This window comes from Rhinichthys klamathensis, unplaced genomic scaffold, assembly GCF_029890125.1.
Source record: "Rhinichthys klamathensis goyatoka isolate OS25496 unplaced genomic scaffold, OSU_Roscu_1.1 h1tg000491l_1, whole genome shotgun sequence".
Taxonomy (NCBI): domain Eukaryota; kingdom Metazoa; phylum Chordata; class Actinopteri; order Cypriniformes; family Leuciscidae; genus Rhinichthys; species Rhinichthys klamathensis.
The window spans coordinates 896,407-914,135 of record NW_026606977.1 but is presented as its reverse complement, the minus strand read 5'-3'; the positions used below and the strand labels follow the sequence as shown (position 1 = coordinate 914,135).

Sequence of the window (17,729 nt, the reverse complement as noted above, 5' to 3'; positions counted from 1 at the left end):
TGGGGCTACATATGTATATTTTATTTATTGAAATGTACAATGCTAATGTATTTATTCAAATATATATTTGTTGAAATGCCTTTTCATCTATTTTTAAGATGCCGCGGAAGTCAACTGCAGAAAGGTCTCAGTCCTATACCAAAACAGAACCAAACAAACTAATGACTAATGAGATTAATGATTTGTAAAATGGAATTGTCTGTTTCAGAAAGTTTCAAATAAATGTCTTCTGTTTTTCTACATGGACGTCCATTCATTGTCATTTCCACAACACCAGTCATTTCCACCCCCTCATAACTTTTTAAAAAAATATATATACAAAATTCTTATCACTCATTAAAAACTTCTGCATAGTTTATGGGATAATGGTCCACTTAATGTAATAACACAAGTAGTTATTTTTCTGAAATGTATCTAACCAATCCAATATTATATTTCAGGTTGTGGTGGATGTAAGCTTTGTGTTTGGGCCTCATGACAATTAATTTACTTAATCCACAAATCTATGGTAATTGCAAAATAGGTATAAACTGGTAATACTATGTGTGAAAGTGGTCTTACACTGTTAAGAAATGATCTATATCATAATATTTTAAAATAATAATCAAATATTTACATGTGATGGAAATGACATTTGTTCAGTGCGGATCGGAAAATATGTCAAAAATCACCAATTTGTCTTATAATGTAAGTGTGTTCTCTTATGGATCATTAAACTAGACTAGTTATATTTAACTGTCAGACTGTGACAATTTTGATTTAAACAGTTTTTACCCCCTCAAGTTCACAAGGCCAAAAGTGCCTGTAGTTGAAGAACCACCCAAAAATGCATTTAATTTTTATGTAAAAAAGAAAGATTTCTGTAATTGGTAGGTTTAGGGTTATGGGATAGAATATACAGTTTGCACAGTATAAAAATCTATGGAATGTCAATGTCCCCATAAAACACGAAAACACAACGTGTGTGTGTGTGTGTGTGTGTGTGTGTGTGTGTGTGTGTGTGTGTGTGTGTACAGGTTTGGCTATACCTGTGACGTGAGGGCCAAATGTCCTCACTTTTATAATGAAATAATATGACAACCAACTAGTGAGGACATTTTACTGGTCCTCAAAGGGTAAATGCTTATAGATTGGCCTAAACATGTTTTTATTTCAATCTAGTGTTTTGCACATATTTCTGTGATGGGTGTATAGGTTTAGAGGTAGGGGTTGGGTTAGGCCATAGAAAATATTATGAACCTGAGATAAAAACAATGAAAGTCTATGCAATGTCCTTACTAATATAGTGAAACAAACTTGTGTGTGTGTGTGTGTGTGTGAGAGAGAGAGATGTCTTTGCCTTAATCAAAGTCTACATTACAGGAGGAATATGAGCAGTATACAGCCAGGTGTCTGTCCAGTTGAACGTGCAAATCGGCATCAAGACACAAAAATAGCTAAATATTCCACAAAGTTTTATTTTTAAATTATAACAAGAAAAAGTAATAATAACAAAAATAATAAGAAGAATAATTGATGGAAATTTATTTCTGACATCACATGGAAGGCACTGCATTACAGCATATTTTGCATAAAGGGCAACTTTTTTATTTTTATGAAAGAAACTGAAATTAAAGGCAAATAAAATGACAGTGACTTTTTTCTGACTTCCTATGGAATCTGCAATAACAAATATTTACATCCACCACAATACATAATCATTTCAATACTAAACATTATTATCAATATAATACAATTCATGTAAAAAAAAAAAATATTAAGGCATTGCATTTGAAATCTTAACACTATGAATAAATAACAGTTTACCTACAACATGAAAAATCTAACAGATATCCAGTACATTGGTCATAGTTTTCCAAAACATTAAGCATGTTAGGAGAAATTATAATTCATTGTCCAGAGATTTTCTTCCCAAATGACTGACCAAAGAAAAAGAAAAAAAAACGTTAAGATACACATTTACATGTTTATAGGTTATTTAATAAACCTAAATACATTCCCTGGGTTCAAGCGTTATCTAAAAAGGTAGAACGATTTTCTCTCTCTCCTTTAAGAATTCAAAATCAAAGCACCATATTTAATTTGAAGTCATTCTTGTCCAGCATCATCACAAACATTCTTTAAGACAGGTTATTTTTACTTGTTGTATATACAGTACATACTATAAATAGTGTGTATGACTACACAGGATTTAACCTAAAAAGAGCCCAGTGCTATATAGTTCATATGAGTTTCTGAACTATTATTGCTATGAAAACAATCTTGGTTTTTTTCTTGTTTCCTGAGTACAGATTAACCATAGTACTCAACTAAATTGTACTGACAGTGCAAGTTAGTTCACAACTAGACAAATCTATGACAAAGCAACAGATGAAACTCATTTGCTCCCATTTTCCAGGTATACAATGTTACTAATGCGTGCAAAAATCTACATTTCATATTCTTGTTGCAAAATATTCTTTCAGATGTCCCATGCTCTTGTTGGATTATAATGCCATACTTCAAAGTTTTTTGTTATGTCTTTTCTCTGAGGTCTCTAGGCAAATGTAACACATGGCACAGGAGTAGTGGAACTGCACCCCCTGAAAAACACTGAAGTTAGAGGAAGGTATCCTCAACTCTGTGTTCAAGTCAATAAGGCAGACATCACTTTGAGTGAGGCAGTTTGATTGGTCACTCTTAAGGACATCTTAAAGGTGCAGAGCTGATCGATGTAAGCTTCACTGCAACTCAGCTCTTTCCAGAAACTTCCCTTTGGAACCTAAAACACAATCATATAAAAGTATTACTCTCTAATATATAGTTTTCATGTGACGTCACATCCTTTTAGTAGCGCCCACCTGGTTTTTACTAGTAAGACCATGATATTAAAAGACCAGATTCAATATACACCTTATTACTGATGCATATAAACAGGCACCCAGAATACAAAAGCAATGTGCAGTTTCTCAAGCGTTTTTACATAGAAAACCATTATAAAGAACAAGCTTAACCATTGAGCGCACCAGTCATGATGTGACTGAAAACTATGAGTTATTAATTATGACTTAAAAAATTATTATTATTGCTAACAGTGTTTCATAAAACTTCCTCCTTCTGATTACCTGACGTTTTGGAAGTGGCCAGTAGGGGGCTTCAGATTGGATTTCCCTTTCTGTAACATGGCTGGTGCCACTGGCAGGCCGTTCTTAGGCAGCGTCTGGATGAAACACAGCAAATATTTTATAATGTGCAGTCAAAGTCAGTAAACAGTACACAGTTACTTATCTGATCTTGAACAGACTAGACCAGGACTTGATATTCACTTTTTTTGCTCACCAGCCATTGTGGCTAGTGGCTTTCTAAAGTTACCAGCCACTCAGCATTTTCACTGGCCACAATTTTGTCATCGATACCATGAGGGAAAAACTGCCATATAGATCTTTTTAATAGTATCTCATAATTTTATGCCAGGTATATTAGGCTGCAGTCACTTTAGGTCCTGACGCATTGATCCATTATACCGTTACACACGTTTACTTTCTCAACCTTTTACATTCACCTAAACATATCTGACTGTGTTTACATGAATAGTCGGCAAGACCAGCATTGTGACATTATTTTGTGTGTATTTGACTGTTTAAATGCAATACGCAACATCAACTATATTCATTCACGTGTCAACTGGCTTTCGGAGAGAGGAGAGAGCGAGAAAGCGCAGCTGGTGTCTTGTGTTTATTCTGCGGAAAATGAGTACTGGAAGCGTTTCAGATATTTTAGTATCAATATTTTTGACAACACTACATTGCACATATTGTTTATTATTTCAGATAAAAGTGGCTAGTAGGAGTGACTGTGTTACACGCCACTGCTGAAAATAATGTCAAGCCCTGGATTAGACCTGGATTTGCTCTGGAGGACACATCACGAGAGGAAGAGACACTCACCTCTGCAGTCTGAGAGGGTTTGGTCATGGGACGGGGTGGAGGGGGTCGGTTGGGTGGTAGCGGCCTTGTTTTGGGGGGTACTGATGGAGACGGCTGGGATGGCTCTGAATGCTGTAGACTCTGCTTGTGTGGAGTGTAGGCTGGGATTGGTGGTGGTTTCACAGTGGGCCGAATGATAGAATGTCTGGATCTCGATGGACCTGTAGGACTCGCCTGAGGACATGCCTGAAGAAGGAAAAACTCTTGTTTATATACATCTGTCAAAATCACTTATTTTCCACCATCAAACTTTTTGAAAGTAATCAAGTCTGAGCCGTTTGTTTAGAAAGTGCAGTCGATATTCTGTATTTCTACATCAGTTGCTAATAAATGAATGAGAGTTGCTGTAATCGTGGAAAGACTGGTTTTGAAATCCCACCAATGTCAATGAACATTTTTATTAAAGGTCAATGTTTAACTCCTGGAATTGATTTTTTTTACACATTTACAGTGGTGTGAATAAGTTATTACCCCTATGCTAAAGTTGCCTAAAAAGAGGAATAAAAAATCATCTTTTGGAAATTGATCTTAATGCCTTAATTAGAAAAATGAGGAAAAATCCAACCTTTAAGGACACCAATTTTCTTTGTGTATGAATAATGTATCATAAATAAATAAATGTTCTTCCTTAAAATACAGGGTGCATAAGTCAGGCCCCCCCCCCCCCCCCCCCCCATGTTAAATTCCCACAGAGTCAGGCAGATTTTTATTTTTAAAGGCCAGTTATTTCATGGATCCTGGATAATATGCATCCTGATAAAGTTCTCTTGGCCTTTGGAATTAAAATAGACCCACATCATCACACACCCTTCACCATACCTAGAGATTGGCATGGGGTACTTTCCATAAGATCATCTTTCAATGCAAATCAAACCAGCTATTAGGCTAACTGAAATAACACCATGCCAATCTCTAGGTGTGGTGAAGGGAATGTGATGATGTGGGATATTTTAATTCCAAAGGCCAAGGGAACTTTATCAGGATGCATATTATCCTGGATCCATGAAATAACTGGCCTTTAAAAATAAAAATCTGCCTGACTCTATGGGAATTTAACATAGGGGGGGCCTGACTTATGCACCCTGTATTTTAAGGAAGAACATTTATTTATTTATGATACATTATTCATACACAAAGAAAATTGGTGTCCTTAAAGGTTGGATTTTTCCTCATTTTTCTAATTAAGGCATTAAGATCAATTTCCAAAAGATGATTTTTTATTCCTCTTTTTAGGCAACTTTAGCATGGGGGTAATAACTTATTCACACCACTGTAAGTATATTAAATGTTATTCATTTTCATTGTGTCCAAAATTACAGAAAAAAAACGAATTGAAATTGGAATGAAGTGCATTCCTAAAAATCTGATTTTAATTGGATTTAAAAACAAACATGGATCAGTGCTATATTGTTATAATATAAACAATGTTGTTTATATTATTTTAGTATTTAATCATATTTGGAATAAACTTTTATATTTTCAGTTTTCATTTCCATTTCAGTTTGTGGTAATGTGCTTTTGTCGTTTTTATTAGATTTTGTTTTATTATTATCTATATTTTTATTTGAGTTTTAGTTTTAGTAATTAGACTTAATTTCAATCTATTTCATTTTCATTTAAGTTTTTTAAGATGCTAATCTAATATCCATATTTTATTTCGACTTTACTTCAATTAACGAAAACAATTTTTTTATATTTTTACTTTTGGTTAACAATAACATGGATGGGTTTAGGTTCCATGTGTTTTTTTGATATTCAGACAACATTCAACTAAACCCAGAGATGCACAGAACCGTGCTATTGGATGGACACACTGCGAACACACGCTGACAACAAAACAACTTCACACCTGTTCATCAGCGTGAGGTTTCTTTGGCTGGAACACTGGGTTGGCATGACCTGTCGTGTGACTTTTAGTCTCAGGGGTGTCTGGAACACTGACAAAAAGAGAAATGACTAAATTTCTAACACACGAACAACCTAAAAGATGAAGACCACTGTATGTGTTTGCATTTAGCAGTTACTTGATGCATGTTTGAGTAGCAGGAGGGGCGGAGCCTTTGGTGGGGAGGAGCTTCTGTTTGCAACGGCACCAACAGACGCCAAGGATAGCCGATACCAGAAGAAAAAAAAGAGTAAGGAGAACCAGTACAAGGGAAAGGCTGCCTGCACAAGATAAGACAAGAACAGAAAAACATCAAAAGGACACATATAAAACAGAAGATAACACAGATAACATTAGATGAAATATTAGATGTCTGTTGACGTACTGTGCGCGATCACAGGCCCACTGTCCAAACTGCCTCCTGAACCCGTCATCTCACAAAATGGTGGTCCCCAACCCGACTTACAATGACAGTTGTGGTTATTATTGCAAAGCTGCAGGGAAACACACATAAAAAAAAAAAAAAACATTTGTTCCATTGCTTAATTTTCTTTTTCCAGTGAAAAACAATCTAAAGAAATAGCTTATCTAAAAATAAAAACCTGAATTTTAATTCGGACATACTTCTTTTGTCACATACTGTCTTTCGGATGCAGCCATGGTCTTTAAACTATTTCTTTAAACCCTACTCGCTATACAGATATCCATTCTGTATTGTAAAATAATACAATGCCTTATAAAGTCACACATAATAGCGAATGCATTTAGTGGAAATTATCACACCATTGCTGTAAGTTTAGCACATCCAAAAATAATAAGGGATTTTTTCATTGACTGTTATAGAAAGCATTTATGATATCATAGGAGGAAATGATGTAAACAGGAAATACACAGGGACTATAGCTCTGCAGTAGTCATGCATGCATAAAGCTCAGCCAGCTCTCTGCAGAAATAAGCAAAATGAACTTACCCCATGGCCATGACATTTGGCATTGCATTCATCTGCTTGCAGGAAGGACGCATTGCGGCATTCCCCTTCGAAACAGATCTATTCAGATAGAAGTGAAATGAAGTGAAATGTGAATATAAGAAGAGGTCCTCCTATCCACTCAACGATATAAAGTGACTTAAACCTATTGGGAAATCTAAAAAACCTACCGCATTCTCCCCACATTTGGTCCCTGGCAGAACCAGGCCCGGGTCTAGGGTGTCATTCTGGTTGTGTTTATCTTGACCTTGCTGGTACACATGTGTCCCTCTGCACAGGATCTTCTGTTGACCAATATAGACGTTGGTGTCTATGGCGACGGCGTTGGATTCTATTGGTTTGCTGGCAGTGCTTTGGCACTGGATCTTCCCACATTTAGCATTCCTAAACAGAGAACCAACAGCACGTCTTTGGATGGCTCAAATGATGATGTCACACACTACTGGAATAATTGAAATTAATTTAAAATTATTATTTTTTTCATGCTTTTCAAAGAAGATTTGTATGCTCACCAAGACTGCATTCTTTTGATAAAAAATACAGTAAAAACAGTAATATTGTGAAATGTTTTTTACAAATTTAAAAGAACTGTTTTCTCATATATTTTGATGACAAAAGCTGCATTTTCAGCATCCTTACTCCAGTCTTCATGATCCTTCAGAAATCATTCTAATATGCTGATTTAGACAGTTAGGTAGAATTATAAATGTCTTTACTGTAACTTTTGATAATTTCAATGCATCCTTAATTTTGTTTTTAATGGAAATTACTTTCTATATATGTATCATGGTTTCCACAAATATGTTAAGCAGCAAAACCGTGATTTTTTTTTTTTTCCACATTGATAATAATCAGAAATGTTTCTTCAAATCAACATATTAGAATAATTTCTGAAGGATCACGTGACACTGAAGACTGGAGTAATGACGCTGAAAACTCAGCTTTGCATCACAGAAACATTTTAAAATATACTACAATAGAAAAGAGTTATTTTAAACAGTAATAATATTTCTTTTTCTTTTTTTTTTTACTGTATTTTGGATCAAATAAATCCCGCCTTGGTTAGCATAAGAGACTTTAAAACCTGAATTAAGGCCCGTTCACACCAAGCACGATAACTATAAAGATAACGATAAAGATAACTATATATGCGTCCACACCAACGACTGATAACTGTCTTTTTATTCTAGGCCCGCGCGCGCCCGCGCTGCGGTTTCAAAGTAGACCTTTAAATTAGAATGGATTCTGATTGGCTGTCAGTGTTTTGTCGTTCGACAGCTGGAAAAAAATCGTTCTGAAAGTGATCCCAACGATATCGTTCCTCATATCTTTATCATTATAGTTGTGGTGTGAACTCTGTTATTCTTTTATATGGAGAACGATTTTTAGAATTATATCTTTATCGTTATCTTTATAGTTATCGTGCTTGGTGTGAACGGGCCTATATTCCAAACTTTTGAAAGGTAGTGTAACTATTTTTTTTTTTTTTATTAATATTTGAGTAAATTAATCTCACCTTTCAGTGCATTTCCTGTATGTGCCCATGAGGTCTTTGCCACAGTTTCCATAGGAATCACCTGCTACATTTACTTTAGTGAAGCAAAGATCAGGAGCAAGTCGAGCATCTGAGAAATAGAGACAGAACATTTGCAGCTGAAACAGAACAGAATAGAATAGAAACATCTACTCATGTCACAAGTAAGTTACTGGTTGTGTGAATGTTAAACTCTCGGCTGGACTCGGCAGAGAGCGGCAGATGGCATCACATTCGGAGACTGAGATCACAGCCAAGCACAGTATCTGTTCTACTGTAAACTACAGTACATTGCCAAGTGGATTTCCACTGGAAAATGTGAAAACATGGTAGAACAAATGCCAAATGAACACACTTAGCCAACATCCCTCAAAAATACAGTAAAAACAGTAACATTACTCCAGTCTTCAGTGTCACATGATACTTCAGAAATCAATCTAATATGCTGATTTGCTCAAGAATTCTTATTATTATCAAAGTTGAAAACAGTTAATATTTATATATTTGTGAAAACTGTGACTCACTGAATATTGGGTGCTTGGATTTATGGTGTTACATTTAAATTGTGTTACTTTTAGCAGATTTTAGCAGACAGACCTTTGCCCCAGAGAGAGAGGCACTGCTGCTCCAGCGTCAGACACATGCCAGTGTAACAGTAGGCACTGCCACCCGCACAACTGTTGCCATCTATCAGGTAGAAGTTAGCAGGGCAGGACTCTGATTTCCCATCACAGTACTCAGGCAGGTCACAGGAGCCTGAAGGTGGACGGCACATCACTCCTGGACTCTTCAGCTGGTCAAGAGTGCGATAGAACAAACTTGTATTCATTTAATCAGGTTTTTCTTAAAATAGTCATGTCAAGTCATCTTTATTGACATAGCGCTTTAAGAAATACAGATGGTTTCAAAGCAGTTTTACAGTGATTACAGAAAAACGATGTAATGATGCAAACAGAGTTCATTTCGGCTGTACAGCAGCTCTAAAAGAAAAAAGTGTCATTGTTCAGCTGAAGTCAGTTCAGTGTTGATTCAGGTCCATTGTAAAGATCATCAATTAATGAATTAGTTTAGAGCCAGACACTTTCAACTGTGGACATTTGTGAGAAAAAAAAAAAGATCCTAAAATGCACGTCTATGTTTTAATAATAGTATTATTTAAAATGAATGATCACTGAAAGCAAAACATTTAGCAGATATTTGAGTATAAAAGCTTTGGTGTATTAGTTGTCAAGGTGAATTAATCAATGTCAAGGCTTTCGTTCATCTTTGAAGATCTTTTTAACGAAATCTGAGAGCTCTTGTCTCTCCATTGACAGTCCATGCAACTACCACTTTGACGCGTCAAAAAGTTCATAAAGAGATCGTAAACTAATCCATATGAATTGAGCAGTTGAGTCCAAATTTTCTGAAGAGACTCGATCACTTTGTATGATGAACAGATTAGTTTAGGCTTTTATTCACATGTAAACATTGATCAGCGAACATAAACTGAAGCTCAACCGAACCTGCTTGACGCACAAGAACAAACCTCATTGGTTCTTGTGGAAGCTCAAACGTGCTGCGTAACACGAGAATGGCTTTTTCTGCGTCAAGCGAACATACCTGAGCTTCCGTTTACCACAACTAATGTGTGAGTTGATGAATGTTTATATGTGAATAAAAGCCTAAATTCATCATTCATCATATAAAGCGACAGTCTCTTCAGAAATTTGGGACTAAACCGCTCAATTCATATGGATTAGTTTTATAATCTCTTTATGAACTTTTTGAAGCGTCAAAGTAGTAGTTGTGTAGCTGTCATGGAGGGACAGAAAGCTCTCAGATTTCATTTAAACTATCTCACGGGTTTGGAAAGATATTAGGGTGAGTAATTAATGACAAAATTTTCTTTTTTGGGTGAACTAACCCTTTAAATCACCATTTTAAAAAATTCAAACTAAAAATTCTTTTAAATCCCATTTACTTATTTAAATTCAACACTTTAAATGAAACAGTTTTTCTGATGCAGCACCACAGGAAAGGGGGTCGAGAAAGAGAAAGCGTGAGATGAGTTTGCCAGGGATTCACCTTGCACTCATGACAGCAAACTCCATGTGCACACTCAGCGCCAATCTTCAGCGTGCAGTTGTTGGCATTACAACAGGGACTTGAGCACTCCTTTGTAGTAAAGGAAACAGAAACGGAAAATGTGAGCGTGAAAGATGAACCAGGACAACAGCGTGGGAGAAAACGAGACAGAGGAAGCAATGAAACTCTCTCCTGACCTCCACTTCTCCACAATCACACTCTTCTCCTTCCTCCAGGTATCCGTTTCCACAGCGCTGGCCTCCGTACATGAGCCTGGTGTTGGGAGGGTTGAACAAACACTTCCCCCCGCCGGAGCTCAGGTAGCGTTTCAGCTCCTTCTGATTGCAGGAGTTGAAGATACGAGGGAATGGAGCCCTACAGAACACGTTTGACTTTTATTTCATGTCCATTTTAAATGAAAATTCTGTCAGGTTTCATGCAGGTTTGGAATTATACAGTATTTTTTCTTTGGTTCTCACCCTGTGGCAGCAGCCATGATACAGCCTCCATCCTCGGCCTGAGCACGACAGCAACCTTGACTGTCATGGCTCATCCCAAAGTTATGCCCCATCTCATGAGCCATGGTGGCAGCGATCCCCACAGCACTGTAAGAGTGGTCCTGCAGAGAGAGGCAGACAAAACAAAAAGTGAGTCCAATAAAGGGACCATTGGCAATAAAAACACAATGGAATAACACTGCAGGTAAATGTACCGAATTGACTCCACCAGACTGGTATTCAGAACACATGGCTTTAAGAGGTGCAAGGCCAATGATGGTGCCATGAAACGACACGCCCCTACAAATACAACAAAAACTGTTTAAATACCAATAAAACTATGGCAGAATCAAATCAAACAAATGCAACCAAATGGCTAGCTGAACAACAGATGTAGACATAATGGGCCGTATCATACACTCGGCGCAACGCAAGTGTTTTATAGTTTCAGCCTGACGCAGTTATCATTTTCACGTCCTGCACAATCCGCTTTTACAGGGAGTGGGAGATGAGACTCTGATTGGTTTAATTGCACATTACGCCCAAAACACACCCATTACTCATTAAGAGAATATGGGCAACCCTTTTAGACCATGCGCTAGGCACGCCGACCATTTTTCCCGTCGTTAAACTAGCAAAAGTACGGAGCCCCCCTAGTCCCACTTTGTCAAAAAAATGTATTATAACTATCTCGTGGCCTCAAGATAAGTAACTCGTGGCCTCAAGATACTATCTCGTGGCCTCAAGATAGTATCTCGTGGCCTCAAGATAGTATCTCGTGGCCTCAAGATAGTATCTCGTGGCCTCAAGATAGTATCTCGTGGCCTCAAGATAGTATCTCATGGCCTCAAGATAGTATCTCGTGGCCTCAAGATAGTATCTCGTGGCCTCAAGATAGTATCTCGTGGCCTCAAGATAGTATCTCGTGGCCTCAAGATAGTATCTCGTGGCCTCAAGATAGTATCTCGTGGCCTCAAGATACTATCTCAAGGCCTCAAGATACTATCTCTTGGCCTCAAGATAGTAACTCGTGGCCTCAAGATAAGTAACTTGTGGCCTCAAGATAGTAACTCGTGGCCTCAAGATAGTAACTCGTGGCCTCAAGATAGTAACTCGTGGCCTCAAGATAGTAACTCGTGGCCTCAAGATAGTAACTCGTGGCCTCAAGATAGTAACTCGTGGCCTCAAGATAAGTAACTCGTGGCCTCAAGATAGTAACTCGTGGCCTCAAGATAGTAACTCGTGGCCTCAAGATATTAACTCGTGGCCTCAAGATAGTAACTCGTGGCCTCAAGATAAGTAACTCGTGGCCTCAAGATAGTATCTCGTGATAGTATCTCTATCTTGAGGCCACAAGATACTATCTTGAGGCCACAAGTTACTATCTTGAGGCCACAAGTTACTTATCCTGAGGCCACAAGTTACTATCTTGAGGCCACGAGTTACTATCTTGAGGCCACGAGTTACTTATCTTGAGGCCACGAGTTACTATCTTGAGGCCACGAGTTACTATCTTGAGGCCAAGAGATAGTATCTTGAGGCCACAAATTACTTATCTTGAGGCCACGAGATAGTTATAATATTTTTTTTGACAAAGTGGGACTAGGGGGGCTCCGTACAAAAGTGTATTTGAACACGTCTTAAGTGCACTTGCTCCGTGCACTTTAGACCATGCACTTAGATCGTTAAAATAGGGCCCATTTAAAGGGATATTGCATCCAAAAATGAATATTGTGTCATTAATTGGCAGGTTGCCGGGTGTTAAGGTCAAGCCCATAATTGCTACACTTATGGACACTGGACCATTTTTGACCACTGAAATTTGTTGTTCAGTTTCGAAACGTCAAGTGGGTGAGTGAATGATGACAGAATTTTAAAAACCATCCTTTTAAATCCTTATCAGCGATCATTGTTATCTGCTCATGCATTAATTAGGTGGGAGGAGCTACAGTGAGACTGACGTTACGAGCTGAGCGTTGTCATTGGGCAGCTGTGGCAGCTGTTTCCTCCTCCAGGCCAGAAACGCACTCAGGGTGCTGTAGGGGTTGTCGCTCACACTGATCTTGTCTTGATCGTTCCAGATCTCCAACCGGATCAGAGCCACACGGATGTTCAGTGTTTTATAATACTGGCAACATAAACACATAATATATTAGAGTCCAGATGTGTGATAAAAATGTGTTTAATGGTACAATTCACAACAATCTCACCTTATCCACAAAGTTAGCTGCTTCAATCAGCGTCATTTTGGTCTTTTCAAAGTCCCGACCATGATTCACAAACTGAAAAAGAGACACGATTAGGATTTATCTTTAATTTGGATGGCTGAACTGACCTTTGTGTCATGTAGGTGGTGATTAGAAATTACTCTTATCAGAGCAGAGGACAGTTATTCTGAGTCATGACAGGAAACAAGCCTTATCTCAGACGATCTCAAGACACTTAACCAGACACCTTTATCCAAAGAAACCACCTGGCACAAAATCTTGTTGATTTCTGCATGTGATAATAAGAACGTGCTACAAAAAGATGCCGATAAAAACCAAGGACAGACTGTCTGAATCCTGTAATCACAGAAATAAATACTGAGATTATTATAAGAGGTGTTTGCTAAAGAGACTCTTTTTTTTAAAAACCTTAGCAAATGCATATCAACACTTTATGGTGGCAGCTTTTACATGGGAATGCACATATTCTTCCGAAAAATTTACAAATTCAGTTACATTTATTGTTTAAAGATACACTACTATTCAAATGTTTGTGGATTATACAGTAAACATTTATAATATTATAAATAGTATTACAGTTTTACATAACTGTTTACTTAAATATATTTTCAAATGCAATTTGTGGTAGCAAAGCTCACATACTTCTTCAGAAATCATTCTAATATGCTGATTTGCTACTCATAAACATTTCTTATTATTATCAATCTTGATTTTTTGTTGTTGAAACTGTGATCCATTTTTTTTCAAGATTCTTTGATGAACAGAAGGCTCAAAAGAACTGCATTTATTTGAAATATCTGAAATCTATTGGAATTATTTTGTAACGTTATAAATGTCAATACAAGTATTAATTACTTCCAAAGGGAAAAAATCAGTAGTGTACATTTGTAAAGTGTCTGTCAAAACTATATGGTGCAAAACGCCAACTTCAGCAGTTTACTAAGTCTTGTCTCTCAAAGTTCCCCTTGCTTTTCAGCAGATACCTGAATTTAAGTGATTTTACCTCAGCATGGTCGGCCACCACCATAAGCTCCACGTATTTCATGCTACTGCTGACATCCCTTCTTTTCTGCAGGAAGAGATAGATAAGATATGACTAGGCATAGGCTAATTTGATATACTACAGAAGAAGTGCCGAGTCACTGCTTCAAAACCTGAGTTTATGAATGTAAATGCTGTGAGACACTAATTGAGACATCCTGTCTGTCTTCAGTTAGGGACAGACACTCTATTCATGTATGCAAACGCAAAGAACAATGTGTCCTTAGTTTAGTACCACTTTAGTCAGCTCTTCACATTTATTTAAATAACAAGTTTTATTATCTGGTACTTTCCATGAATAGGGTACAAAATAGAGCCTGAACTCTTAAAAAATGTGCTATTTTATTTTCTTTCTTTTTCAACAAATTGTCAGTGAAAGGAGGTGCATAACCTTCAGGAAATGTTCACTGACAACTTTAGGAGGTTGTACTATATTTTCATATGGGCTGTTTTATTTTACATTCATTTTAATAAGGTTTTGCAACACTTCAAATTGGGCTCTAAACACAGTTAAAAGCGTGATTTTTTTTTAGCAAATTTCTAGCTAGAAACATTAAACAAATACAGAAAAAAAATTTTTTTAGGAAAAAATACTTAATTTAAACCTTAAAAAGTCAAATATATTGCAAAATGTCCAAATATATGTCAATTTTGAAAGAAAATATATTTACATACATTAAAAATGTAAACAAACGGCCAAATAATATATAGGGGGAAATATAAGTAGAGTTTTAAGTAGAGTTTGGATTTTAAAATCCATTTTTGTATATTTTGAAATATAGGCCTATTCAAAAAATGTTGAATAAACGTCAAAATATTTTGTTATTTTGGTTTAAAGAAGGTCAGGACCTCTGAGGTGGTACAGGCCAAATTCACCATTTTAAGGGGTACACCTATTTTTATTGTTTCTAAAACTAGCTACTTTTCATGCTAGGTTCATTTTATGTTACATATTAGTTTCTCTGAAATACTTTGCACAACAAAAAACATAGGAAATGTGCCTTCAATGCTTTAAAAAAAACACCATAGGCACCAAAATGTACCATATTCACACCAAGTGCTGTTGGAACATTTTTGATTTTTGATTTAGACAACGAGCTTCTTCAAATGAAATGTACATTGATCCGAGGGGATCTCTAGTTTGACTTTGGGTGAAGTGTTCTTGCACAACAATACCATGATCTCACCCTATTGCTCTGCTGAGGCTTTCCCATGACATCAATCAGCTCTTGAAGGCTTTCCGTGTGATTCCCGTCTCCATGGTGGTGTCCGCAGGTGCCCGCTGGCAGTTTCAGGCTCTGAGCGTTGTATACTGCATGTCCCTGAGAGTGTGTTTGGTTAGCTAGCGGTTCGATCATGTAGCTCACGCTGTTATTGACTGTTATCATCCCCCTGGGGATTGAGAAGACAAAACGTCAATCACAAGCTTTAAACTTTAAATTTCAATGATCAAGTGGAAAATCAGAGTCATGGACATTAAACAGGCCTACAGGATGGAAACCTCTCAGATGGGTTTCGCACGGGAAGCAGCTTCACCACACAAAATCTTTATCCCGGATGGGAGGGGGAAGAAAAAAAGGGAATAAAACTGAATTGATAGCCAACTTGTGTTTATGCTGAACTGGTTTTTTTTTTAAGCAAAAACAGATTTCCTTGCTTCCTGGATATCCAAGTATTCTCCAAACACCAACCTAGTTGCACACACAACACTTCACAGATGTACAGGGACGCCCAACTATCAATGAAAATGCTTCCACTGCAGAAATGCACAACAATATGCAGGGCACAAAATAAAACCCAAACCAAATATTACGACGAACTAACAAACTTACAGTTACATGGCAATATTATGTGATAGGTTAACTGTCTATGAATGCTGAGAGTTGCTACTTTCTGTAGGAACAGGCATCCTGCAAAGATATAGAATACTCAATGACGAGTTCTTGAATGGGAAGTAAAGACATCTGTTATATGATACACAAAACTCTAGACAAAATGTTTTCATGGTGCTCGTTTAGTGGAATCGTACACCGCAGCTGTGAAATTTATCTGGAAGGACGTGTGTATACTCTATAAAATTCCCATCTCCAATCAAACCCAACTCACTCAAGCTGTGCTGGCTCATCGATCTTTTTGGATATCAGTCAATGTGTGTCTGTTCAGACAGGAAATGGAGTCTCTGAACGAGCTGGAGCTCAGCAGGACTATACATCTACCCTCGGCCCACTCAGAAACCCAGAGACCCAGCCACGCTGCTACAATGAACTCGCTGAACTCACTTCCTGGGCTAATAAACTGGAACTTTTGTGCAAAAAAGACAAGTTCTCATGACACAAAGTCATTTCACTAAAGCTGAAGTTTCTAAGAGTCTGACAGAAAATGGAACTAAAAATGGTTTTGTGAAAGTCACAATTACTAACCATAAAAGACAGTTTTGCATGATAATAATAACACTATAAAATGTAAATTTGATGAACTAAAGAATAAAATGAAATAATGTTTTAGAAAACGGTTTTCGTTCAGAAAAATATCATGAATTAATAAGAAAATTAAGCTATGGCTCACAAGAGGCCATGGGTTATGATTTTACCTTGGTTTAAGATGGAGAGTGTCATTTCAGAACCACTAGTGGCACCAAACTGAATTGCAAAAATGTAAAAAAATAAAAAATATTTCAAACTCCCCACATCTTCCAATGATTGCATCCCTGTTGTCAATATAAAATTATAATAAAATAAGCCAAGTACTGTGCATTTACATGTGGCTCTTTCAATAAAAATGTGTCTAGTTACAGTACAAGCATTACATTTCAAGCCTCTAAAGGATCCATTGAACATGCTAAATAAAAACATATAATTAAATAAATATATTTTTCACACAATACACATGCAGATCTGCTGTGGTTCTTACCTGAATCCAGCACAGGTGCTGATGACGAGACTAGACCCCTGGATCCCCTTGACTGACCCATGATAATAACAGTGATCCTGAAACCAAGATAACATAATAAACTGTAAGTATACCATTAGAGGAAAAGCGGTTTTGAAGTACTACAGGTCCTTCTCAAAAAATTAGCATATTGTGATAAAGTTCATTATTTTCCATAATGTAATGCTAAAAATTAAACTTTCATATATTTTAGATTTATTGCACACCAACTGAAATATTTCAGGTCTTTTATTGTTTTAATACTGATGATTTTGGCATACAACTCATGAAAACCCCAAATTCCTGTCTCAAAAAATTAGCATATCATGAAAAGGGTCTCTAAACAAGCTATTAACCTAATCATCTGAATCAACTAATTAACTCTAAACACCTGCAAAAGATTCCTGAGGCTTTTAAAAACTCCCAGCCTGTTTCATTACTCAAAACCGCAATCATGGGTAAGACTGCCGACCTGACTGCTGTCCAGAAGGCCATCATTGACACCCTCAAGCAAGAGGGTAAGACAGAAAGAAATTTCTGAACAAATAGGCTGTTCCCAGAGTGCTGTATCAGGGCACCTCAGTGGGAAGTCTGTG

The 17,729-nt window shown here is 37.0% G+C and overlaps 1 protein-coding gene across 2 annotated transcripts in view; it reads right to left on the bottom strand.

The window, feature by feature from the left end:
• Positions 1-2,048: 2,048 nt before the first annotated feature.
• adam19b (ADAM metallopeptidase domain 19b) overlaps positions 2,049-17,729 on the bottom strand; it is a 29,594-nt gene continuing 13,913 nt past the window's right edge. The window contains exons 5-23 of one of the 2 annotated variants that reach the window (XM_056237629.1): positions 17,116-17,192; positions 15,393-15,597; positions 14,168-14,233; positions 13,147-13,218; positions 12,898-13,064; positions 11,152-11,236; positions 10,919-11,058; positions 10,637-10,814; positions 10,440-10,529; positions 8,970-9,165; positions 8,355-8,463; positions 7,009-7,222; positions 6,821-6,898; positions 6,236-6,344; positions 5,990-6,131; positions 5,815-5,902; positions 3,927-4,151; positions 3,105-3,199; positions 2,049-2,761 (exon numbers count right to left, since the gene is read on the bottom strand). In XM_056237629.1, coding sequence (XP_056093604.1) covers positions 2,731-2,761; positions 3,105-3,199; positions 3,927-4,151; positions 5,815-5,902; positions 5,990-6,131; positions 6,236-6,344; positions 6,821-6,898; positions 7,009-7,222; positions 8,355-8,463; positions 8,970-9,165; positions 10,440-10,529; positions 10,637-10,814; positions 10,919-11,058; positions 11,152-11,236; positions 12,898-13,064; positions 13,147-13,218; positions 14,168-14,233; positions 15,393-15,597; positions 17,116-17,192 — 2,367 coding nt within the window. In that variant the 3' untranslated portion in view covers positions 2,049-2,730. Of the gene's footprint in view, positions 2,762-3,104; positions 3,200-3,926; positions 4,152-5,814; positions 5,903-5,989; positions 6,132-6,235; positions 6,345-6,820; positions 6,899-7,008; positions 7,223-8,354; positions 8,464-8,969; positions 9,166-10,439; positions 10,530-10,636; positions 10,815-10,918; positions 11,059-11,151; positions 11,237-12,897; positions 13,065-13,146; positions 13,219-14,167; positions 14,234-15,392; positions 15,598-15,695; positions 15,955-17,115; positions 17,193-17,729 lie in introns of those variants that run through there. The other variant, XM_056237630.1, reaches the window with a different exon arrangement.